Source organism: Saccopteryx leptura, chromosome 10 (genome assembly GCF_036850995.1).
Source record: "Saccopteryx leptura isolate mSacLep1 chromosome 10, mSacLep1_pri_phased_curated, whole genome shotgun sequence".
Taxonomy (NCBI): Eukaryota; Metazoa; Chordata; class Mammalia; order Chiroptera; family Emballonuridae; genus Saccopteryx; species Saccopteryx leptura.
This window is the reverse complement of record NC_089512.1, coordinates 53439670-53465180: the sequence shown is the minus strand read 5'-3', so window position 1 is coordinate 53465180 and position 25511 is coordinate 53439670. Positions and strand designations below refer to the sequence as shown.

General features: G+C 38.9%; 1 protein-coding gene across 3 annotated transcripts in view; it reads left to right on the top strand.

Annotated features, from left to right (window-relative positions):
* GRM7 (glutamate metabotropic receptor 7) overlaps window positions 1-25511 on the top strand; it is a 966696-nt gene that overhangs the window by 632567 nt on the left and 308618 nt on the right. For all 3 annotated transcript variants that reach the window (XM_066351400.1, XM_066351399.1, XM_066351398.1), the window contains exon 6: window positions 10171-10371. In XM_066351400.1, coding sequence (XP_066207497.1) covers window positions 10171-10371 — 201 coding nt within the window. The remainder of the gene's footprint in view (window positions 1-10170; window positions 10372-25511) is intronic.

Below are 25511 nucleotides of genomic sequence, written 5' to 3'. Positions count from 1 at the left end.
GTACCCATCGCTGAACCACAACAGAATTCTGTGTGGGGCCAGTTTGTTTCCACCTACACCCCACATTTTACTCTCACTGCTGGCCACCTTCAAGTAAACTGCTCATGAAACCAGAGGAGAGGAGATCTGTGACAAATGGAACCTGAATGCACTTCCTTAAAAAAACACATATTTTTCTTGTTAGTCATCGCACGTGTTCTTACCTTTGCCGAGCTAGCTGGCATCACCTGAAACAGACTGCTGTTGATTTTGGTTGAGTCTCTCATAATACCTTTTACACTTTGGGGGCAGGTGTGAACATTGGGGCTGACACTTCCTCCCTTTCAGTCAGTGCCCTCTATGCAACATACGAAACCTACCCCCACGCCATGTCACGCCACACCACGCCATGTCACACTATGCCACGCCATGCCACGCCATGCCACACCATGTCACGCCATGCCATGTCACGTCATGCCACGCCATGTCACGCCACACTACGCCATGTCATGCCACGCCACACCACACCACACCACACCACACCATACCACACCACACCACACCACAGCCATGTTTATTCACTGTGTATGCCTTAACCTGCACTTAACCTGGAACTTGAAAATGGAATAGCAGAAGAAAACTACTCAGTTTTAGGTAACAATTAAGTAGCTCTCTAGGAAGCATCCTGCATAGAAAATGGCTAGAAACTAGGGTTTTTAGCTAGACCTTGTTTTTCTCTCTTGGTAGAATTATTTTTGAATTAAAACAGAGTATTCCATGTGTATCCACTGAAGAATATTAGGATGTTAAGGGTTAAATTGAACTAAATTTTGGTCATCAAGGTAGAGAAGCAGTTGGTAAGTCATTGACATTCGTGTTTGTTGTCTTTGCTTGATTGCCAGCCGTTTGCTGCTTTCTCCGGGTAGTAGTGTTTCTGCCAGAGGAGAGGCCAGGAAAGGACCCACCCGTCCCCTCCTTGCAGTGGGGGATAAGAGAATGTAAAAATCATGGCTAGCATAAATTTTGAAATTATTTTTGGCTCTAAACTTACGTTGAAAATAAAAAGAATGAAAGAGGAAAAATTTCCAGTTCATCACTTTCCGTTTGCAACCCCGGAAGGAACCGTTTTTCTGGTTGTCTATAATGTGTAGTGCAGTAACAGAGAGGCAGGAATGGATGCACAATGGAAAACATAATAGTGCTAACTCAAGAGAGTGATGTCAGGGTTAAAAGTTAAATTATGGCCTAACCAGGCCATGGCACAGTGAATAGAGCATCAGACTGGGGCGTGGAGGACTCAGGTTGAAACTCCAAGGTCACCGGCTTGAGTGTAGGGTTCCTGGTTTGAGACTGGGATCATATACATGACCCCATGGTCGCTGGCTTGAAGCCCAAGGTCTCTGGCATGAGCACCCAGAGGGGTCACTCGCTCTGCTGTAGCCCCCCGGTCAAGGCACATATGAGAACACATCAATGAACAATAAGGAGCTGCAACAAAGAATTGATGCTTCTCATCTCTCTTACTTCCTGTCTGTCTGTCCCTATCTGTCCCTCTCTCTGACTCTCTGATTGTTTCTCTGTCTCTGTCAAAAAAAAAAAATTAAATTATGAAAAGTGCTTAGCACACAGCCTGGTGCACAGAGAATATGCAGGAGCACATGCTGCCTGCAGCGCTATGGCCGTCAGTACCATTGCTCTCTTTGGGAGCTGCTCATCCTATGACCGAAAGCGCATGTTCGGCTGCCTCCCGCAGTGAAAGTCAGACTCGTGAGGCAAGTTCTGGTGCAAAGGAAAAGGTTTATTCCGGTGCCACGGCCTGAAAGAATGGTGGATTCTCAAGTAGAAACCATCTCCCCTTATTGCTCAAGCCTACCTTTCTTTTTCTTTCTTTTTATAAAAATGTTTTCATTGATTTGAGGAAGAGGGAGAGATAGAGACAGGGAGTGACAGAGAAAGAGGGATCAACTTGTTTTACGTAGTTGTTCCATTTAGTTGTGTACTCATTGATTGCTTCTCCTACACTCCCTGTTACAAGTAGAAGCTGTGACCTCTTGGGTGCCAGTTGAGGCATTATTCACTGAGGTACATGGCCAGGGCCAAGCACACATTTCTTTCTTTTCTTTTCTTTTTTAAGTGACAGGTGGGGAGGCAGAGAGGTAGACTCCCACATGTGCCCTGACAGGGATCCACCCGGCAAGCCCCATATCAGGGATGCTCTGCCCATCTGGAACCACTGCTCAGCGACCTGGTTGTTTCAGTACCTGAGGCGAGGGCATGGAGCCATCTTCAGCACCCAGGGCCAACTTTCTCAAACCATTTGAGCCGTGGCTATGGGAGGAGAAGAGAGAGAGAGAGAAAGAAAAAGAGGGAGAGAAGGGGGCAGGGGCAGAGAAGCAGATAGTCACTTCTCCTGTGGGTCCTGACTGGGAATCAAACCTGGGACATCCACATGCTAGGCCGATACTACCACTGAGCCAACTGGCCAGGGCCGCTTGTTTCTTATAGAGATAGAGAGGGTAGTTCCCCCCTCCCATCCAATTATCTTGCTAGCTTTGGGCATGCTGGGGCCCTGCCCATTCTTGTTTCTAGCTTTTTGCTGGCTGGTGTAAGAACCTTTCTGTACACTATCTAGGCCAGTGAGGGATACTCCCTATTGCTCCCTGACTGTCTACCATTAACAATCCCATTAAACTCTCTCACTGAACCTCACCTACAAACTGAGGCATAAGAACACTAAAGGGTTTCTAACTCAACCCCAGAAATTCTGACCTTCCTTCTAACGATGTTCCTTGCAGGCCATGGGTTTTTATTCTGAGATTCATAAATGTGGTCACTATCAAAGAGGGCAACAGAGTAAATTTCTATGAACACAGAATTTATTTTACATTTATTTTAACATTCATTTTATAAAGAGAAATGTGTACCCACGAGAGAAAAAAGTTATCCAGTAAAGTGCAGTGGCATTTTAATAAGGCTTGCCCAGTACCTAGGGCATTTGTCAGACTCTGTCACACTCTCTAGCACTCTAGATATCCACCCTGCTGTCCCTGCGTCCTCTTTACCCAGAATCTAGCCATTTTGTCACAACCAAAATATGTCTTGACTCTATTTTCAAATCTCCTGTATATACTTTTCCTGTTTATTGGGGATATTTATCATTGGCAATAGAGCCAAGCATTAGTAGATTAATTATAAACAATAATACTCAAGACTTCAGACTCAAGAAATATTTAAGATTGAGGCTTCATATTCAATAAAATAAAATTTTCTTCAATGCAAGGTTTAAAAGCACAGTTGGCACAAGCATGCATAATTTCAGAGAGGTCTTCCCAAAGCACGTAGCATCAATTAATAGGTGAAACCAAAATAAAAATTACAAACTTTGACTCCTTGGAAGCATATAAACATTGGGTCAGTTCACGTCTACTGAAGCTTTCTCGTATGTTTTTAAGTCTGTATCAGCAAACACATTCTCTCTTTTGGTTTCCCCATTGAAATATTAATATAAATAACCTCAAGTCCATATTTTCTTGCATTTTTGTGCCTTCTCCCTCTCCCCCCAATAGTTCCCTTATGCATATTAGGTAAGGCATAAATTCTGGGAAAGCAGTCTGTGAAAATGGGCAAGTTAAGGAGGTCCTTCCAAGAGAAATCCTCACCAGCAGAATGAACACTAGAAATCCTGGTAGTGAAAGTGTATGGGTTCATTCTTCTGTAGTGCAGCTGACAATGTAGTCAACAGAAAGTTAAAAGAGTGCATTTTTAAGATAAATACTGGACTCTTTGGGTAAAAATAACAATGGAGCAGAAAATCAGGAAACTTCAAAAGGTAAGCTTCTTTGCATGCTGGACAAGTAACAGATAATGCTTCAGAGTTCACCTCATTTTATCTAAACCTCAGCCTCCCTCCTGGTAAACATAATGAAAAGTATGACCTTTAAACCAGGAAAGAAGGTAACATCTCAGTTAATCAGAAAGATTGTAAGAATGAGCTATTAACTGAGAATTAAAGAAAAATGTTTTTTTCTTCCCTACTTGAATCGATGTTAAAAGTGCATTTTAAACTGCATCTCACGGCCCTGCCCAGGTTGCTCAGGGCACACATGAGAAGCAACCAATGAATGCACAAGTAAAGGAAACAACTAAGTAAAACAAAGAGTTAATGCTTTCCTTGCTCTTTCTCCCTGCCCCCCTTCCTCCCCCTTCCTTTCCCTCTGTCTTTGTCTCTCTTTCTCTCTCTCAAATCAATGGAGAAATTAAAAAAGAAAATGCCCTGCATTTCACCTTTGTTTTTTTTTTGGGGGGGGGCAGGGAGACACGCTTAACACTAATCCCTGGGGATATTATGAAGTGTATATGGATAGGAAGTGTAGTATTCAAACAAACTTGGCAAATATTTGGCAACTCACAGCTCAATTGTATTTTCCTATATTGAACACATTTTGGCTCTTCTTACATTTTTATGCTGTGTAATTTTCTGAGTACCACAAAATGGCTACAGTGACTGCAGTATGCATGTGCGTGTGTGTGTGTGTGTGTGCGGGGGGCTTTGGTACAATTGAATCCATCTCTTTTTAAGAGCACACAAAGTTTTCAGGAGTTTCCTAGTAAACTGCTTTCTTCCATCCCATTGGCTAGAATTGTATAGCATGCCTGTTCCTAAATTAGTCCTTGAGAAGGAAATTGGATTGGTTTAAACAAATTGGAATTGACTCAGTGAGACTCGAGAGATCTAGAACCTCTCCTTCAGTAGGCTGCCGATACTTAGAGAACCAGAGCTCTGTTGGGGGGAAGGGCAAGGTGGTACATGAGTCACTGTAAACTCTGAAGACACCAACAGTTTGCCACAGTAGGGGAAGTAAAGTCAAACTCTTCTCTTTTTTTAAGTGAACGTGACATTTTTAATTTTCTTGATATTAGGGTACACTTTTATAAACGTGGTAGCCTGAAAGACAAATGTATCCTTTAAGTCTTAGAGTCTTTACTATGCTCTAAGTCACCTGGTGACTTCCAGTCTTTCTCAAATAATAAAATATTTCATTATTTTAAATGTTGAAATTATTTTTCAGGGCATTCTTTCTGGGGTGTATGTCTTTATAAATGCAGTTTAGGAACTGCTCTCCCAAATTATTAGCCTGAGCCCATTTCATAGTTTATATTTTATAGTGATTATAATGACTTCAAGGTTTCCTCTTTTAAGTACTATATACATAAGAGAATTATTTTTTGTGACAGAGACAGAGAGAGAGAGAAAGGGACCGATAGGGACAGACAGACAGGAAAGGAGAGAGATGAGAAGCATCAATTCTTTGTTGTGGCTCCTTAGTCTCCTTAGTTGTTCATTGATTGCTTTCTCATATGTGCCTTGACTGGGGGGCTACAGCAGACCGAGGGACCCCTTGTTCAAGCCAGTGACCTTGGGCTTTAAGCCAGTGACCTTTGGGCTCAAGCCAGCGACTATGGGGTCATGTCTATAATCCCATGCTCAGGCCAGCCACCCGCGCTCAAGCTGGTGACCTTGCAGTTTCGAACCTGGGTCCTCTGCATCCCAGTCTGATATTCTATCCACAGCACTGCCACCTAGTCAGGCTACATGAAAGAAATTTGTAAAGTAGCAGGTTATGAAATGAATATTAGAAAAGAAATTACCTTATAAAATAAGTATAGTAAAATGTTAATGTGAGAATCTTGATGAATTCCCTTTAAAATTCTTCCAACTTTGCACTGTTTACATGTTTTTGTGATAGTTGAAAAATAATAAAACAACCACAACAAAACAATAGATTTTATGTATGCAACCAAAAACCAGTGAGAAGATATATAGCAAAAGAGACTGTTCTTATATTAGCAAAAATAATGTCATACCCAGGCTCAGTTCCCAAGGAACACTTAAAGCCTGTGTGAGAATAACTTTAAAACACTATTGAAGGAAGCAAAGCTAGGCTTGAGCTGATGGAAAGACAGGATGATCCATCTTCATAACGATTTCTGTTCTAGCTAAGTCTATTTATAAATACAACATAAACCCAATTGATGTACAATTAGGTTCTCTCTTTCTCAAGCTAGATAAATGGTTGTGCCTGACCTATGATGGTGCAATGTATAAGACGTCATCCTGGAACGCTGAGGTTGCTGGTTTGAATCCCTAGGCTTGCTTGGTCAAGGCATATACAGGAAGCAACTACTACAAGTAGATGCTTCCCACTTCTACTCCCCCCTCTTTTTCACTCCCCCCTCTTCAAAATTGAATAAATAAAATCTAAAAAATGTTTTTTAGATAAATGATTGATGTTTATTTGAGTAAACAAAAAATAACTAAGAAAATCTGTAAAAAAATAAGCAATTATGGTGGGTGAACAATCAGGGTCGGAGAGGAGCTTGATCAACCAGTTATTAAAACATTATATAAAGCCTTTATAAGTGAAACTCTTTGCTTTGTACATGACATGACAAACTAAACAATGAAACAGATTCCTAAAACCTCAAATCGACCTAATTATATATGGACATTTAGTATATCATAAAGGCGGCATGTCAAATCAGTGAGAGAAAATAAACTGCTCTATGTTATAACTGAATAGCTATATGGAAAAGGATAAATTTTAAATTTATTTCTCATACTGCACACCAGAATACATTTTAAGTGCATCAAGGATAAAACTTTTAAAAATGTAAGTTCTAGAAGAAATCATGGATTTTCTATACTCTGAGTATAGGGACTGAGTATACTTTGAGTGTGGACTTTTTTCCAACATTATTGAAAATTCAGAAGCAGTAAGAAAAAAGAAAACTGATATTTTTCTTTTAGAAAACCAATTTTAACACAATATAATGTTATTTAAGAAATACCTTGCCCTGGCTGGTTGGCTCAGCGGTAGAGCGTCAGCCTGGCGTGTGGGGGACCCGGGTTTGATTCCTGGCCAGGGCACATAGGAGAGGCACCCATTTGCTTCTCCACCCCCCTCCCCTCCTTCCTCTCTCTCTCTTCCCCTCCCGCAGCCAAGGCTCCATTGGAGCAAAGATGGCTCGGGCGCTGGGGATGGCTCCTTGGCCTCTGCCCCAGGCGCTAGAGTGGCTCTGGTCGCGGCAGAGCAACTCCCCGGAGGGGCAGAGCATCGCCCCCTGGTGGGCAGAGCTTCGCCCCTGGTGGGCGTGCTGGGTGGATCCCGGTCGGGCGCATGCGGGAGTCTGTCTGACTGTCTCTCCCCATTTCCAGCTTCAAAAAATACAAAAAAAAAAAAAAAAGAAAGAAAGAAATACCTCGCCTGACCAGGCAGTGGCACAGTGGATAGAGCATTGAGCTGGGATATAGAAGATCCAGGTTCGAGACCCCGAGGTTGCCAGCTTGAGCGCAGGCTCATCTGGTTTGAGCAAAGCTCACCAGCTTGGACCCAAGGTCGCTGGCTTGAGCAAGAGGTCACTTGTTCTTCTGCTGTAGCCCCTCCACCCCCCATCAAGGCACATATGAGAAAACAATCAATGAACAATTAAGGTGCTGCAACAAAGATTTGATGCTTCTCATCTCTCTCCTTTCCTGGCTGTCTGTCCTTGTCTGTCCCTCTGTCTGACTCTGTCTATCACAAAAAAAAAAAAAAAAAGAAAGAAAAAAGAAAAGAAAAGAAATACCGAAAGAAAAATGACAAACTGGGAAAAATAGTTGCAACTTAATCTCAAGGAGTTAATATGTTTAATTAATAAAAAGCTTTTAAAAATAAAGAAAGAAATGACCAACAACTTTTTGCAACAATTGGCTAGATTATTGATAGTAGAAAAAGAAATACAGTGGCTTTTATTTAGACAAGATGTTCAACCTCCGTAAGGTAAGAAAAATGCAAATAAACATACACTGGTAGCATTTTTCAACATACCTGATTAATGAAAATCCAAGTTGGACAATACACTTGAGCAGTGAGGGTGTGGGGAAATTAACACTCTCATCTTTTACTTGTGGGAGAGCAAGATGGTACAAATCCATTAAAAGGGAATTTGCCAGTAATTAGCGAAAATACATATGAATCTTCTCCTTAACCAAGCAACCCCACTTCTCAGGTTCTATCACCAAAATAGACAAAAATTGAAAAGCACATATTTACACAAGGCTGTTCATTACATTACACTTCTTAGACTGTTAGGCATGATTGTTACTCTAAAAATGTTTCCTGCATACTCTGGAATACATTGCATGAATAATCATAATGGGATCATTAAGAACAAGGATTTTTCTCACAAAAGAAGGGAGGTAGAAGTGATTGAGTGCCGAGGTTAGAAAACACCCCTTGGTCCTGGATTTGAATGGGAAGTGGCAGTAGGAATTCATGATGAATTTTATCTTTTAAAAAATCCTACCCTAAACACGCTCAAGGGCCTAAGTCAAGTGGCGATCAATCAGACTAGTTTGGTGTTTAAATGAGACGTGTATAAGACATAGATGAGTCTACCATGTAGAACAGTGCCGTGTACTCTAAAAAGGAAAAATACCAATTCAAAGATGAGTCTACCATGTAGAACAGTGCCGTGTACTCTAAAAAGGAAAAATACCAATTCAAGTAAATTTGGGAATTCTAAATTTTCTTCTTGGATATTATACTTTTCTTTATAATGTTAATACTCTGAAAAAGTCTCCAGTAAAGAAGTCTAAAAATATTTAACTGTCAGGGACCTTCTTTACCATAGGAGAAGAAATTAGAGTCTCAGAATACCCCTTGTATCTTCACTACATAGTGTGCTGCAGGATACAATTTGGGGGTTAATGCTGTGAGAGTAGAATGCACTCTGTAGATAATTATTCTTCATAGAGGGACAAGAGGTCTAAAGAGTGAACTTAATGAATTAATAATTTAAGATAACCATTGTTTAGAATCTGCTAGTTACTAATTGCTTTGTTTAGTGTTAAGGATATAAAAAAAAAAAGTCTTGAAGATAGACATTAGACCATTAAAACTAGCCTTATAATAAAAGATTTGAAATGTTTTATGAAATTTTCCATTGTGATTGAGTGTAAGCCACTGCTGTATTTTGCCTTAGAGAGACGTTACGATGGGCAAAAGCAAGGAGGAAGGACATTTCTGACAAAGTAAAGAACACTACTTTACATTAGAGTTTATGATGCACTCAAGAAAATGCCTTATCTGTCTGGAACAACAATAAAAAATGTAGGGAAAGCATGGAGTAGGACCAACATAATGAGAATAGGATAGGCTTTAGGGTCTGACAAGCTTGAGTGATCATCATTGATCTACCTGTAAGTGACTCTGGAAAGATGTCTTACTCTCTAGAAGGCTCAGCTTCCCCTTTTGGATAATGAAGACAAATAATTTTTAGCTCATAAAGTGAGGAGGAAATAGAAATAATATATGCAAAGCTTCCAACGTAGTGAGGGAGGCACTTAATTGATGTCAGTTCTTATTGTTACCAGACAGGTGGGGATGGACATCCTTAGTTGTCAGGGGAAGGGATTTTGTGTTTGTTTTGTAGACAGTGGAGAGCCATCGAAAACTTTGGAGCATGGGGGTGAGTTGATTAGCTCTGTAAATGGACATGGATGATTGAATAAATGAAGGGAGACATGTGGCATTGTATCCTGATGGGAGTTGAGAAGCATGTAAATAGGTATTGGTAGTGTGGTCAAAATGTTCAGTGTTCCAGAGGTAGAATTGATAGAACTTGGCTGTTCATTAGCTGTGTGTACGTGGGGGTAGGGAGGAAGAGACAGGAAACAAAGAAAATAGTACCAGGTTTTCTAGACCAAGAATCTGAGTTACAACTAATACCAACAAGTGAGATAGGCAACACAGGAGGTGGAGCAGGTATATAGGAAGTAGTGACTTTAGTGTAGAATTTTTTTATTCCTATCATTTTTTCTTTTGGACTCTTTCTTTTCTAGAGTAAATTAGCCTTGAAGATTTGAATGTGGCAGCCCAGTTTCTAATCCCAGTGATCCTTCCATTCTTTGGGACCCCTATATTTTGAATAATGTATTGGCCGATCCTTGGGGTGCTGCTTCTAAAGTTTGTCTAATACTAAGCTCAGCTACTAAAAACTACCTAACATGGTAGTCAGATGTGTCAATGTGGATTGCACTGTTGTAGTCCTCAAAACATTGTCTACTTTAAGCGTAGATGAAAGTACATACAAATTCAGAGATTGTACTCAACACCAATCTCTGTGTGTGTTTCTTGTTTTCATGTGCAGGGCAGGAGAGAATTGGAAAAGATTCCAACTATGAGCAGGAGGGGAAGGTGCAGTTCGTGATTGACGCAGTCTACGCCATGGCTCACGCCCTGCACCACATGAACAAGGATCTCTGTGCTGACTACCGTGGCGTCTGTCCAGAGATGGAGCAAGCTGGAGGCAAGAAGTTGTTGAAGTACATCCGCAACGTTAACTTCAATGGTGAGTGTGCAGACAGCCATGCTTTTAGGAATCCTGTGTTGGCATTCTGTTTCCTAACCTATATATTGAATGATAATTTACACTTTAGTATGTGTCAAAACCTGGTTGATTTTAACATTTCACATAATTGAATCAATGTATGAATGAATGAGTAGTGAATGAATGAATGAATAAATGGATGAATATTTGGGGGTTATGGTTTGTTCTTTCCTTAAAACAGGTTTTTATGTAAAGTCAAATTCTTTCTCAGTGAATATAAGTTCAGAACTTCGGGAAAAACACAAATTTACTAGTTATTGTACACTAGCTATACTTTTGTTTTCACTTCTATAACATTTAACCAAATACTATCTTCCAAAATTACTTGCACTCATTTTTTTATTTCCTCATTCTCATCAGTGTGATTCTGTTTTTAATTTGTAAGAATCAAGTCTATTTTTTACTGTATTGAATTTTGTTTTATACTATGTGATGGTTAATTTTGTGAATCAACTTGACTAGGCAAAGAGGTACTCAGAGAGCTGGTAAAACAGTGTTTCCAGGTGTGTTTGTGAGGGTGCTCCTGGAGGAGATTAGCATTTGACTTGGTGGTGAGCTGAGGAAAGCAGAGGGCTTTCCCTAAGTTGCGGGGACAGAACCCAGTCCCCCAAGGGCCCAAATAGAAGCAAAAGGCAGAACAGGGAAAATTTACTCTGCTTCTGCTCGAGCTGAGACTTCCACCTTCCCGCCCTCAGACAGGTGCTCCCAGTTCTCAGGCTCTCAGGTAGTGGTGGGATTCAGTCGTGCCATAAACAATACCTAATTTTTTCTTGAGTTTGGAGAACCAGTTGTTAAAATGGCACTTGTAATCAAGATTCTCTCTAAGGTGGGCACCTGGGCAGCCACCCAATGTGGAAATCCAATGTGGAAATCACAAATGTACATTCCTTACCCTTTTTTTAACATTCATCTGAGCAACAGCATATTCTAAACTCCCATAGTAATGTTCATTCTGTCCATAGGTGAAAACAATTGCAATAGAAGATGCAATCAAGAAGCGATATGAAAATATCTTTAATAACAGTTTTATTGTTTTTGTCAGGTATTATTTAATATTTTTCATTAATATTTTAAAACTTTATAACAATCTAGTTTTGTGTGCCTCTTTTATTGCTCTTATTTAAGTATTAAATGCATGAAATAATAAACTACCTTTTGGTATATGTATATATATATTTTTGTATTTTTCTGAAGCTAGAAACGGGGAGAGACAGTCAGACAGACTCCTGCATGCGCCCGACCGGGATCCACCCGGCACGCCCACGAGGGGCGACGCTCTGCCCACCAGGGGGCGATGCTCTGCCCCTCCAGGGGGTCGCTCTGCCGAGACCAGAGCCACTCTAGCGCCTGGGGCAGAGGCCAAGGAGCCATCCCCAGCACCCGGGCCATCTTTTGCTCCAATGGAGCCTTGGCTGCAGGAGGGGAAGAGAGAGACAGAGAGGAAGGAGGGGTTGGGGGTGGAGAAGCAAATGGGCGCTTCTCCTATGTGCCCTGGCTGGGAATCGAACCCAGGTCCACCGCACGCCAGGCCGACACTCTACCGCTGAGCCAACCTGCCAGGGCCCTTTTGGTATATATATTTTTTATACTTAAAATGGTCATTAGGGCAGATAACTGGTTGTTAAACTATTTGAATCCCACCACTGCTCTCAGACACAGGTGGGGACGTAAGATCCCACCTTCATATAGACAAAGGTTATAACATCAATTCTGAACCTCAGTCTGATCATAAGGAAACATAAAACAAATTTAAATTGACAAACATTTCACAAAATAACTGGCTAGTCCTCTTCCAAAGTATTCATGTGATGAGAAGACAGATGAAGGAATTCCTCCTCCAGACTGGAGAAGAATAAAGGGACATCACTATTAAATGCAATGAGGGACAATTAATTGATCTATACCCGAGAAAGAACATTAGTGAGACAATGGAGAAATTTTAATAAAATTTTCAGATGAGTTATTATTATCATTTTAATGGGGTGACATTGATAAATCAGGATACATATGTTCAGAGAAAACATCTCCAGGTTATTTTGATTTTTGATTACGTTGCATACCCATCACCCAAAGTCAAATTGTCTTCTGTAACCTTCTATCTGGTTTTCTTTATGCCCCTCCCCTACCCCCTCGCCTCCCGCTCCCAACCACCACCCTATTGTCCATGTCTCTGAGTCTCATTTTTATGTTCCACCTGTGTATGGAATCATATCATTTTTAGTTTTTTCTGATTTACTTATTTCATTCAGTATAATGTTATCAAGGTCCATCCATGTTATTGTAAATGATCTGATGTCATCATTCCTTATGGCTGAGTAGCATTCCATAGTATATATGTACAAAGCTTTTTAATCCACTCATCAACTGACAGACACTTGGGCTGTTTCCAGATCTTTGCTATTGTGAACAATGCTGCCATAAACATGGGGGTGCATTTCTCCTTTTGAAACAGTGCTAAGATCTTGGGGTATATTCCTAAAAGTGGGATGGCTGGGTCAAAAGGCAGTTACATTTTTAATTTTTTGAGGAATCTCCATACTGTTTTCCACTGTGGCTGCACCAGTCTGCATTCCCACCAGCAGTACAGGAGGGTTCCCTTTTCTCCACATCCTTGCCAGCACTGATTCTGTGTTGTTTGTTGATGAGCGCCATTCTGACTGGTGTGAGGTGATATCTCATTGTGGTTTTAATTTGCATTTCTCTAATGATTAGTAATGTTGAACATTTTTTCATATGCCTATTGGCCAACTGTATGTCCTCTTTGGAGAAGTGTCTATTCATTTCTTTTGCCCATTTTTTGATTGGATTTTTTGTCTTCCTGGTGTTGAATTTTACAAGTTCTTTGTAATTTTGGTTATTAACACCTTATCAGATGTATTGTCAAATATATTATCCCATTGTGTAGTTTGTCTTTTTATTCTGTTCTTATTGTCTTTAGCTGTGCAAAAACTTTTTTATTTTGATGTAGTCCCATTTGTATATCCTGTATTTTATTTCACTTCCCGGTGGAGATAAATCGGAAAATATATTGCTGTGAGAGATGTCGGAAAGCTTACTGCCTATGTTTACTTCTAAGACGATTATGGTTTCATGGCTTACATTTAAGTCTTTTGTCCATTTTGAGTTTATTTTTTTATTTTTTATTAATGTTAATGGGATGACATTAATAAATCAGGGTACATATATTCAAAGAAAACATGTCTAGGTTATCTTGTCATTAAATTATGTTGCATACCCCTCGCCCAGAGTCAGATTGTCCTCCGTCACCCTCTATCTAGTTTTCTCTGTGCCCCTCCCCCTCCCCCTAACTCTTTCCCTCCCTCCCTCCTGCGTCCTCCCTCCCCCCACCCCTGGTAACCACCACACTCTTGTCCATGTCTCTTAGTCTCGTTGTTATGTTCCACCAATGTATGGAATCATGTAGTTCTTGTTTTTTTCTGATTTACTTATTTCACTCCGTATAATGTTATCAAGATCCCACCATTTTGCTGTAAATGATCTGATGTCATCATTTCTTATGGCTGAGTAGTATTCCATAGTGTATATGTACCACATCTTCTTTATCCAGTCTTCTATTGAAGGGCTTTTTGGTTGTTTCCATGTCTTGGCCACTGTGAACAGTGCTGCAATGAACATGGGGCTACATGTGTCTTTACGTATCAATGTTTCTGAGTTTTGGGGGTATATACCCAGTAGAGGGATTGCTGGGTCATAAGGTAGTTCTACTTTCAGTTTTTTGAGGAACCACCATACTTTCCTCCATAATGGTTGTACTACTATACAGTTCCACCAACAGTGGATGAGAGTTCCCTTTTCTCCACAGCCTCTCCAACATTTGCTATTACCCGTCTTGTTGATAATAGCTAATCTAACAGGGGTGAGGTGGTATCTCATTGTAGTTTTGATTTGTATTTCTCTAATAACTAATGAAGCTGAGCATCTTTTTATATATCTGTTGGCCATTTGTATTTCTTCCTGGGAGAAGTGTCTGTTCATGTCCTCTTCCCATTTTTTTATTGGATTGTTTGTTTGTTGTTGAGTTTTATGAGTTCTTTGTAAATTTTGGATATTAGGCCCTTATCTGAGCTGTTGTTTGAAAATATCATTTCCCATTTAGTTGGCTGTCTGTTTATTTTGATATCAGTTTCTCTTGCTGAGAAAAAACTTTTTATTCTGATGTAGTCCCATTCATTTATCTTTGCCTTCACTTCTCTTGCCATTGGAGTCAGGTTCATAAAATGTTCTTTAAAACCCAGGTCCATAAGTTTAGTACCTATGTCTTCTTCTATGTACTTTATTGTTTCAGATCTTATATTTAGGTCTTTGATCCATTTTGAATTAATTTTAGTACACGGGGACAGGCTGTAGTCGAGTTTCATTCTTTTGCATGTGGCTTTCCAGTTTTCCCAACACCATTTGTTGAAGAGGCTTTCTTTTCTCCATTGTATGTTGTTGGCCCCTTTATCAAAGATTATTTGACCATATATATGTGGTTTTATTTCTGGGCTTTCTATTCTGTTCCATTGGTCTGTCTATTTTTCTGCCAATACCATGCTGTTTTGATTATCGTGGCCCTATAATATAGTTTAAAGTCAGGTATTGTAATGCCCCAGCTTCATTCTTTTTCCTTAGGATTGCTTTGGCTATTCGGGGTTTTTTATAGTTCCATATAAATCTGGTGATTTTTTGTTCCATTTCTTTAAAAAATGTCATAGGAATTTTGATGGGAATTGCATTAAATTTATATATTGCTTTGGGTAATATGGCCATTTTAATTATATTTATTCTTCCTATCCAAGAACAAGGAATATTTTTCCATCTCATTGTGTCTTTTTCTATTTCTCTTAACAATGCCTTGTAGTTTTCGTTATATAGGTCCTTTACATTCTTTGTTATGTTTATTCCTAGATATTTTATTTTTTTTTGTTGCAATCGTGAAGGGGATTATTCTTTTGAGTTCGTTCTCAATTGTTTCATTGTTGGCATATAGAAAGGCTATTGACTTCTGTATGTTAATTTTGTATCCTGCAACCTTACTGTATTGGCTTATTGTTTCTAGTATTCTTTTTGTGGATTCTTTGGGGTTTTCGATGTATAGGATCATATCATCAGCAAAAAGTGATACCTTTACTTCTTCTTTTCTGATATGGATGCCTTTTATTTCTTTGTCTTGTCTGATTGCTCTGGCCAGAACTTCTAGCACCACGTTAAATAAAAGTGGAGAGAGTGGACAACCCTGTCTTGTTCCTGATTTAAGGTGGAAAGTCCTCAGTTTTATGCCATTTAATATGATGTTGGCTGATGGTTTATCATATATGGCCTTTATCATGTTGAGATATTTTCCTTCTATACCCATTTTGTTGAGAGTCTTAAACATAAAATTGTGTTGTATTTTATCGAAAGCCTTTTCTGCGTCTATTGATAAGATCATGTGGTTTTTGTTTTTTGTTTTGTTGATATAGTGTGTTACGTTAACCGTTTTACATATGTTGAACCATCCTTGAGATTCTGGGATGAATCCCACTTGATCATAATGTATTTTTTTTTAAATATGTTGTTGTATTCGATTTGCCTGTATTTTGTTTAGTATTTTAGCATCTGTATTCATTAGAGATATTGGTCTGTAGTTTTCTTTCTTTGTGCCATCCTTGCCAGGTTTTGGTATGAGGGTTATGTTGGCCTCATAAAATGTGTTTGGAAGTATTGCTTCTTCTTCAATTTTTTGGAAGACTGAGTAGAATAGGAACCAAGTCTTCTTTGAATGTTTGATAGAATTCACTAGTATAACCGTCTGGGCCTGGACTTTTATTTTGGGGGAGGTTTTTAATAGTTTTTTCTATTTCTTTCCTGCTGATTGATCTGTTTAGTCTTTCTGCTTCTTCATGACTCAGTCTAGGAAGGTTGTATTGTTCTAGGAATTTATCCATTTCTTCTAGATTGTTGTATTTGGTGGCATTAGTTTTTCATAGTATTCTACAATAATTCTTTGTATATCTGTGATGTCTGTGGTGATCTCTCCTCTTTCATTTTGGATTTTATTTATTTGAGTCCTGTGCCTTTTTTCCTTGGTGAGTCTTGCCAATGGTTTGTCAATTTTGTTGATCTTTTCAAATAACCAGCTCCTTGTTTTATTGATTTTTTCTATAGTTTTTCTGTTCTCTATTTCGTTTATTTCTACTCTGATTTTTATTATCTCCTTTCTTCGGCTGGTTTTGGGTTGTCTTTGTTCTTCTTTTTCTAGTTCCTTAAGGTGTGAAGTTAAGTGGTTTACTTGGGCTCTCTCTTGTTTGTTCATATAGGGCTGAAGTGATATGAACTTTCCTCTTATTACTGCTTTTGCTGCATCCCAGAGATTCTGGTATGTCATATTTTCATTTTCATTTGTCTGTATATATCTTTTGATCTCTGTGCTTATTTCTTCTTTGACCTATTCATTTTTTAGAAGTATGTTGTTTAGTTTCCACAATTTTGTGGGTTTTCCCCTTCTTTTTTACAGTTGAATTCTAGTTTCAAGGCTTTATGATCAGAGAATATGCTTGGTACAATTTCAATTTTTCTAAATTTGCTGATATTGTCTTTGTGGCCCAACATATGGTCAATTCTTGAGAATGTTCCATGTACACTAGAGAAAAATGTATATTCTGTCGCTTTGGGATGAAGTGTCCTGTAGATGTCTATCATATCCAGGTGTTCTAGTATTTCGTTTAAGGCCACTACGTCTTTATTGATTCTATGTTTGGATGACCAATCTAGAGTCGTCAGTGGTGTATCGAGGTCGCCAAGTATGATTGTATTTTTGTCAGTTTTTGTTTTAAGGTCAATAAGTAGCTGTCTTATATAATTTGGTGCTCCTTGGTTTGGTGCATATATATATATTAAGGATTGTTATGTCTTCTTGATTCAGTGTCTCCTTAATCATTATGAAATGACCATTTTTGTCTCTGAGTACTTTTTCTGTATTGTAGTCAGCATTATTAGATATGAGTATTGCTACACCTGCTTTTTTTTGGGTGTTGTTTGCTTGGTGTATTGTTTTCCAGCCTTTCACTTTGAATTTGTTTTTATCCTTGTTGCTTAGATGTGTTTCTTGTAGGCAGCATACAGTTGGGTTTTCTTTTTTAATCCATTCTGCTACTCTGTGTCTTTTTATTGGTAAGTTTAATCCATTTACATTTAGTGTAATTGTTGACACTGTGGGTTCCCTATTGCCATTTTATAAATTGCTCTCTGTTAGTTTTGTGTCTTGTTTGATCCTTCTCTTTCATTTTTCTATCTTTTGTTTTTATTTGGTTGTATTCCATACATCTTTCCTCTGTTGCTATCTTTTTTATCTCATGTGCTTCTCTGGTGGTTTTTCCAATGGTGGTTACCTTTGAGTAATGAAAAGGGTCCCTACCCTGTTCATTGTAGCGAACTATTTTGTGAGTACTTTTGCACTCCATCGTCCTTTGCTACTGTTAATCTCCATCTTCTCCCCCTCTTTCTTTTTGTTGTTGTCACAGTTTAAATTTGGTTTTATTGTGTTCTTCTTGGAGCTTTTACTGTGGCTCTGTTTTTTTTTTGTTCTTTGTATCTGATTGGAGAACCCCCTTTAGTAATTCCTGGAGTGGGGGTTTTCTGATGATAAATTCCCTCATCTTTTCTGTATCTGTGAATGTTTTTATTTCTCCTTCATATTTGAAGGATAGCTTTGATGGGTATAGTATTCGTGGCTGAAAGTTCCTCTCTTTCAGGACTTTAAATATTGGGGTCCACTCTCTTCTAGCTTGTAGAGTTTCTGCTGAGAAATCTGATGATAATCTAATGGGCCTTCCTTTATATGTTGTATTCTTCTTTTCCCTGGCTGCCTTGAGAATTTTTTCTTTGCTGATGGTTTGTGTAAATTTCATTATGATATGCCTTGGAGTAGGTTTGTTGGGGTTAAGAAAACTCGGAGTTCTGTTTGCTTCTTGAACTTGAGGCTTTAGTTCTTTCCACAGGCTTGGGAAGTTCTCATCTATTATTTGTTTGAGTATGTTCTCCATTCCATTTTCTCTCTCTTCTCCCTCTGATATACCTATTATTCTTATGTTATTCTTTCTGATGGAGTCAGACAATTCCTGTAGGGCTTTCTCGTTTTTTATTATTTTTGAGTCTCTTTCTTTTTCTCTCTGTTGTGCCTCAAGTTGCTTGTCTTCTATTTCACTAATCCTATCTTCTATCAGGGCTGTTCTATTAGCTAAGCTTGTTACCTCGTTTTTCAGCTCGTGAATTGAGTTTTTCATTTCTGTTTGATTTGTTTTTATAGTTTCAATTTCCTTGGTAATATATTTTTTGTGATCGTTGAGTTGTTTTCTGATCTCCCTAAATTGCCTTTCTGTGTTTTCTTGTATATCTCTGAGTATTTTTAAAATTTCTATTTTAAATTCTCTGTCATTTGGCTCCAAGGCTTCCAATATGTTAAATCTTTTCTCCATAGATTTTTCCACATCTATTTGTGTTACCTCTCTATCTTTTGTATCCATAATATTCGATTTCCTTTTTCTTATTGACATCTGAAGGTGGTCTTGTTGATAGTATTAATTAGAATTAATAAAGAATAAAAAGGAAAAAAAAAAGGAAAACACCCCACAAAAAAAACAGTAATAATTTATTATTTCCCCCTTTTTTCTTTCTTCTCTTCCCCTCCTCTCCCCTCCTTAGGGAAATATCGTGATGACCTGTGAATTATATTATGCTAAATGGAACAAAAACTGCCTATAACGGAAATGCCTGATTTGGGGTGAAGAGTTCAAGGGGCAAAAAAGGGAGTAGGGACCTACTAAATGCAAAAAAAATAAAAGAGGAAATCTTAGACAAGCATAAAATGATTTGCTTGTAAGTGATGGTCGACTAAGAGATATAATGTGAGGGGTAAGAGGGAAACAGAAAAAAGGAGAGAAAAAATAATAATAATTAAAGAAGAAAAAATAAAAATAAGTAAAAATCTGTTGTATTAAGTGGAGCGAAGACTAACTACAACGGAGACCTTGGTTGGGAGGAATGCTAGTGAGTTAAAAAGCAATGTAAAAAGTACCCAAAATGCCACAAAAACAAACAAACAAAGGAAAAACAAAAGCAAAAAAAATAAAAAATAAATTAAAAAAAAAAAACCCCACTTGAGTCCCAAATTAAATAATTTGTTTGTGATTGAGGATTGAATGGGAGGAAAATTAAAAGGAGAAAAGAAGAAATGAATAGAAAGGGAAAAATAGGAAAGAGAAACAAAGGAAGAAAAAAAAGGAAGAGAAAAAAATACAAAAGGGGAGAGTGTGAGAGTTAAGGGTTTTGGAGTGTAACCCTAAAGGAGAGTAAGGATGAAGAAAAGAAATAAAATGTAACACTCATGGGTAGTGTAGTTCAAGAAAAGGGAAGCATAAGATGGGCAGAGAATAAAAGGACCAAGGTGAGGAAATAGAAATAATAATAAAGGCAATAAGATAGAAGAAAGAAACAACAACAACGAAGAATTAGTGGAACAAGTGATAAAGTCTGTGGATTTTTCTTGATTTTGAGAGGTTAACTTCTTCCTTTTTCTTTTCTCTCCCTCTTCCTGGTCGGTGACTCTGATTCCCATACTCTGCCCCTGTGTCATGCTTAGGTAGGGATTTGCAGTTGATGGGATTCTATGGCAATGTCATATAATTGGCTTTAGTCTCGCTGGTAGTCAAGGCTTGTTGGTGTTTGCAGGGTCCAACAATGAGAGAGTTTGCTTTCCTGGAGTCTCTCTCCTAGTCTCCCCTTCCTCAATTAGCAGCCTGGTGATCCAATTATGAGGCTGCCACTGCTTCTGTCTTGGGAGTAAGAGGCTCAAAGAGCTGGGAAATCCCCACTCTATCCCCACTCAGCGCAAGGCTCTGGGTAAGGCTCTGGCAGTCAGAGCCTCCAGCGTAATCAGGTGGGGCTGGGAGTCAATTGTTGTCAAGGTGACTGTTCAGTGCCTAGCATTCAGTTGGACCACTCGACCCAGGCTTTCCACACTTTGTAACCTATTTTGGCTGGGAAGAAGAGGCACTAGTTGCTGCTTGCTATATAGATCTTAATATCTGCCAAGTCCCTCTTGTTAGCGTATATCCCTGAATATGGAGGCTCTGTCAATCAGAAGTTGCCCCTGCCCCTTTAGCGAGAGGCACTGAAAAATATCATGCCTCTTGTCTTGTATCGCTGAACTGAGAGAGATCCTATCAATTATAGCCCCGTGGGTGCGCAGATTTCGTGGGTTAAGCTAATTTCAGTGATTGGATCCGCAGCTGTGCTCCAGAAAGTATTTCAGGTTGCCTGTGTGCCCCTCCCCCAATGCTTGATTGTTAGCTTGAATGGTTGGGTGAGGTGCCTCACCCACGAAGAGAATCTCTGGAATGGGGAAGACAGCCTTAGCGCTTCTCCCGGATCGCTGCATGGGGCGCGCGGTCTCTCAGGGCACACTGGAGGCTGGGGACCCTCGCTCGCAGTGCGCGGGCTGCTGGGGACGCTGGTGGTGTAAGAGAGCTCGCTCTGCGACCGGACCATGGCACAGGGCGCGCGTGCAGTTTCTCAGGGCACGCCGGTGGCTGGGGACTTTCCCTCGCAGTGCGCGGGCTGCTGGGGACGCTGGTGGTGTAAGAGAGCTCACTCTGCGACCGGACCGGGGCACGGGGCACGTGCGCACGGTTTCTCAGGGCACGCCGGCAGCCGCCGGCGCCCAGGCTGCCGCTCCCCGAGTGTGGGCGGGCAGTTGCACGCGTGGGTTGACTCACCACAGGCGTACTCCTTCGGCTTGAATGAACGTCCGTGCGGTAGTTAGCTTCCTTCACACCGTCCGCTGTGACCCGTCTCTCAGATTCAAGTGATAACACAGTCCTTTTGCTTTCAGTGTGTGTGGAATTCCGGAATGCTCCGAGGATAAATTTTTCTGTTTCTAGTTGATAAATTTGTTGAGATTTTGGGGAGATCTGTCAGACGCGCTGCTCACGGCGCCATTTCCGTGACATCACTCCTGAGTTTATTTTTGTGAATGGTGTAAGTTGGTGGTCTAGTTTCAATTTTGAAGGTAGATGTCCAATTTTCCAAACACCATTTGTTAAAGATACTGTCTTTACTCCATTATAGTTCCTTACCCCTTAGGTTCTCTGTTCTGTTCCATTGATCTATATGCCTGTTCTTATGGTAGTACCTGGCTGTTTTGAGTACAATGGCCTTGTAGTATAACTTGATATGAGGAAGTGTGATACCTCCCGCTTTATTCTTTCTTTTCAAGATTGCTGAGGTTATTCATGTTCTTTTTTGGTTCCATATAAGTTTTGGAATATGTGTTCTATATCTTTGAAGTATGTCATTGGTATTTTAATTGGTATTGCATTAAATTTATACATTGCTTTGAGTAATATAGACATTTAAATGATGTTTATTCTTCCTAACCATGAGCACGGTATATGCTTCCACTTGTTTGTATCTTCCTTGATTTCTTTTATCAATGTTTTATAATTTTCCGAGTTTAAGTTTTTAATCTCTTTGGTGAAATTTACTCCTAAGTACTTTATTTTGGTTGTAATAGTGAAGGGGATTGTTTCCTTAATTTCTCTTTCTGACAGTTTATTTTTGTTGTATAAAAATGCCTCTGCTTTCTGAGTATTAATTTTATATCCTGCCACTTTGCTGAATTCATTTATCAGGTCCAGTAGTTTTTTGACTGCGACTTTAGGGTTTTTTATATACAATATCATATCATGTGCAAATAATGATAGTTTTACTTCTTCTTTTCCAATTTGGATGCCTTTTATTTCTTCTTGTTGTGTTATTGCTGTGGCCAGGACTTCCAGAACTATGTTGAATAAAAGTGGTGAAAGGGGATACCCTGCCTTGTTCCTGATCTTAAGGAGATTGCTTTTTAATTTTTGTCCATTGAATATGATGTTGGCTGTGGGTTTGTCATAGATGGCTTTTATCATGTTAAGGTATGTTCCCTGTATTCCCACTTTGCTGAGAGTTTTGATTATGAATGGGTGCTGAATTGTATCAAATACTTTTTCAGCATCTATTAAAATTATCATGTGGTTTTTCTCCTTCTTTTTGTTTATGTGATGAATCACATTGATTGATTTGCTAATATTGTACCAACCTTGCCTCTCCAGAATAAATCTCACTTGATCATGATGTATGATTATTTTCATATTTCTGAATCCAGTTTACTAATATTGTGTTGAGAATTTTAGCATCTAAATTCATCAGGGATATTGGCTTATAATTTTCTTTCTTTGTGTTGTCTTTGCATCGTTTTGGAATCAGAATTATGCTTGTCTCATAAAAGGGGCTTGGAAGTCTTCCTTCCTCTTAATTTTTTTGAAATAGCTTGAGAGGGATAGGAGTTAGTCTTCTTTGAATATTTAGTATAATTTACTTGTGAAGCCATCAGGCCCAGGACTTTTCTTTGTTGGGAGTTTTTTTATAACTGTTTTGATCTCATTTATTGTAATTAGTCTGTTTAGGTTTTCTGATTCTTTCAGATTAACTTTTGGAAGATATTATATTTTGAGGAATTTGTTCATTTCATCTAGGTTGTCTAATTTTTTGGCATACAGTTCTTCATAGTATTTTCTTACAATATTTTGTATTTCTGTTCTGTCAGTTGTTATTTCTCCACTCTCATTTCTAATTTTATTTATTTGAGTCCTCTCTCTTTTTTTCTTGGTGAGTCTCATTAAAGGTTCATCAATCTTGTTTACCCTTTCAAAGAACCAGCTCCTGGTTTTATTGATTTTTTGTATTGTTTCTTTAGCCTCTATGTCATTTATTTCCACTCTGATCTTTATTATTTCCTTCCTTCTACTTCCTCTGGGCTTTACTAGTTGTTCTTTTTCTAGTTCTTTTAGATGCAGGGTCAAGTTGTTTAATTGAGCTTTTTCTAGCTTCTTAAAGTATGCCTGTAATGCTATGAACTTCCCTCTCAGGACTGCTTTGCTCTGTCCCATAAATTTGAGTTGATGTATGCTCATTGTCCTTCATTTCTAGAAATTTTTTTTCTTCTTTGATCTCATTGTTAACCCATTTGTTATTTAATAATATGCTATTTAGTTTCCAAGTGTTTGAGTAGTTTTTAGTTTTTCTGTTCTGGTTGATGTCTAGTTTCATACCATTGTGATCAGAGAAAATGCTTGATATGATTTCAGTCTTCTTAAATTGGTTGGGACCATTTTTATGCCCTAACATGTGGTCTGTCCTAGAGAATGTATCATGAGCACTTGAAAAGAATGTATATTCTGCTGCTTTAGGGTGAAAGGTTCTGAAGATATCTATTAAATCCAGTTGATCTAGTGTGTCCTTTAAGTCTGCTGTTTCTTTGTTAATTTTCTTTCTAGTGATGTTAGTGGTGTATTGAAATCCCCTACTATTACAGTATTGCTGTTGATCTCACCCTTTATATCCATCAAAGTTTGCTTTATATATTTACGTGCTCCAATATTAGGTACATAGATATTTATAATGGATATATCTTCCAGTTGGATTCCTCCCTTTATCATCATGTAGTGACCTTCTTTATCTCTTACTATAGCCTTTGTTTTAAAGTCCATTTTGTCTGATATAAGTATTGCTACCCCAGCTTTTTTTTCATTTCCATTTGCATGAAATATTTTCTTCCATCCTTTTACCTTCAATCTATGTGCATCTTTTGTTTTAAGGTGTGTCTCTTGTAGACAGTATATGTATGGGTTTTGTTTTCTTATCCACGCAGCTTCCCTATGTTTTTTGACTGGTTCATTTAATCCATTTACATTTAAGGTTATTATTGATATATAGTTGTTTATTGCCATTTTATTCTTTAAAACTCTATTCCTCTTTTGTTATATTCTTTTTCACCTTTATCTGTTTACAGCAGGCCCCTTTAATATTTCTTACAGCATTGGTTTGGTTGTGAACTCCTTGAGGATTTTTTTTGTCTGGGAAGCTTTTTATTTCTTCTTCAATTTTATATGATAGCCTTGCTGGATAAAGTAGTCTTGGCTGTATGCTCTTGTTCTGCATTACTTTAAATATTTCTTGCCATTCCCTTCTGGCCTCAAGTGTTTCTGTTGAGAAGTTGGATGTCATCCTTACGTGGGCTCCTTTGTAGATGATAAACTTTTTTTCTCTAGCAGCTTTTAATATTTTCTCTTTATCACTTAGCTTTGGTATTTTAATTATGATGTGTCTTGGTGTTGATTTCTTTGGGTTTCTCTTTAATGGTGTAGATTTCTTTGGTTTTCTCTGTGCTTCTTGAACTTGTGAGACACTTTCCTGCATTAATTTAGGGAAGTTTTCAGCTATGATATGATAGAACATAGTCTCTATCCCTTGTTCTTTCTCTTCTTCTTCAGGAACCCCTTTGATGTGGATGTTATTTCTCTTCATATTGTCACAGAGCTCTCTTAGAGTTTCCTCAGACTTTTTGAGTCTCTTCTTTTTTCTGCTCTGCTTTCATGCCTTCATTTATCTTGTCCTCTAACTTGCTGATTCAATCCTCAGCTTCATCCATCCTGCTTTTAATTCCTTCCATTGTGGTCTTAATTTCAGATATTGTATTTGTCATTTCTGACTGATTTCTTTTTTATTATTTCAATGTCCTTTTTCTATTTTTGCTAACTCTTCATTTAGGTGTTCGTAATGACCATCTATTGTTGTTCTAAGCTCTTTGAACATGCTAAAAATCATTATTTTAAACTCTGCATCCAGTAATTTGGTTATATCTGACTCATTCAGGTGCTTCTCTGGGGATTTATCTTGATTCATTTGGGTTGTATTTCTCTGCCTGCTCATTTTGTCTGTGTATAAGAAGAGTTTGGCCACTGAAGTCCAATGGGTGTTGCCTCTTTGTTCCCTAAGTGTGGTCTGTCTGCAGGCCCACCACCCCCTCTGCTGCTACCTAGGGCATTCCGGTATGGGCTTTGCTGGCCTGCTGCAGCTGTTGCTGCGGTTTATGCCTCCCTTCCACAGGAGGGGCTGAGATCACATCTATAAGCCTCACCAGCCTTGGCCTTTGCACTGCCCCCATGAGTGGGGTTATGCTCCACACCTGGGCCACAAGCCTTGGCCCTGCAGGCAGGGGTGAGCATCTTTGCTCAGCTGCGGGC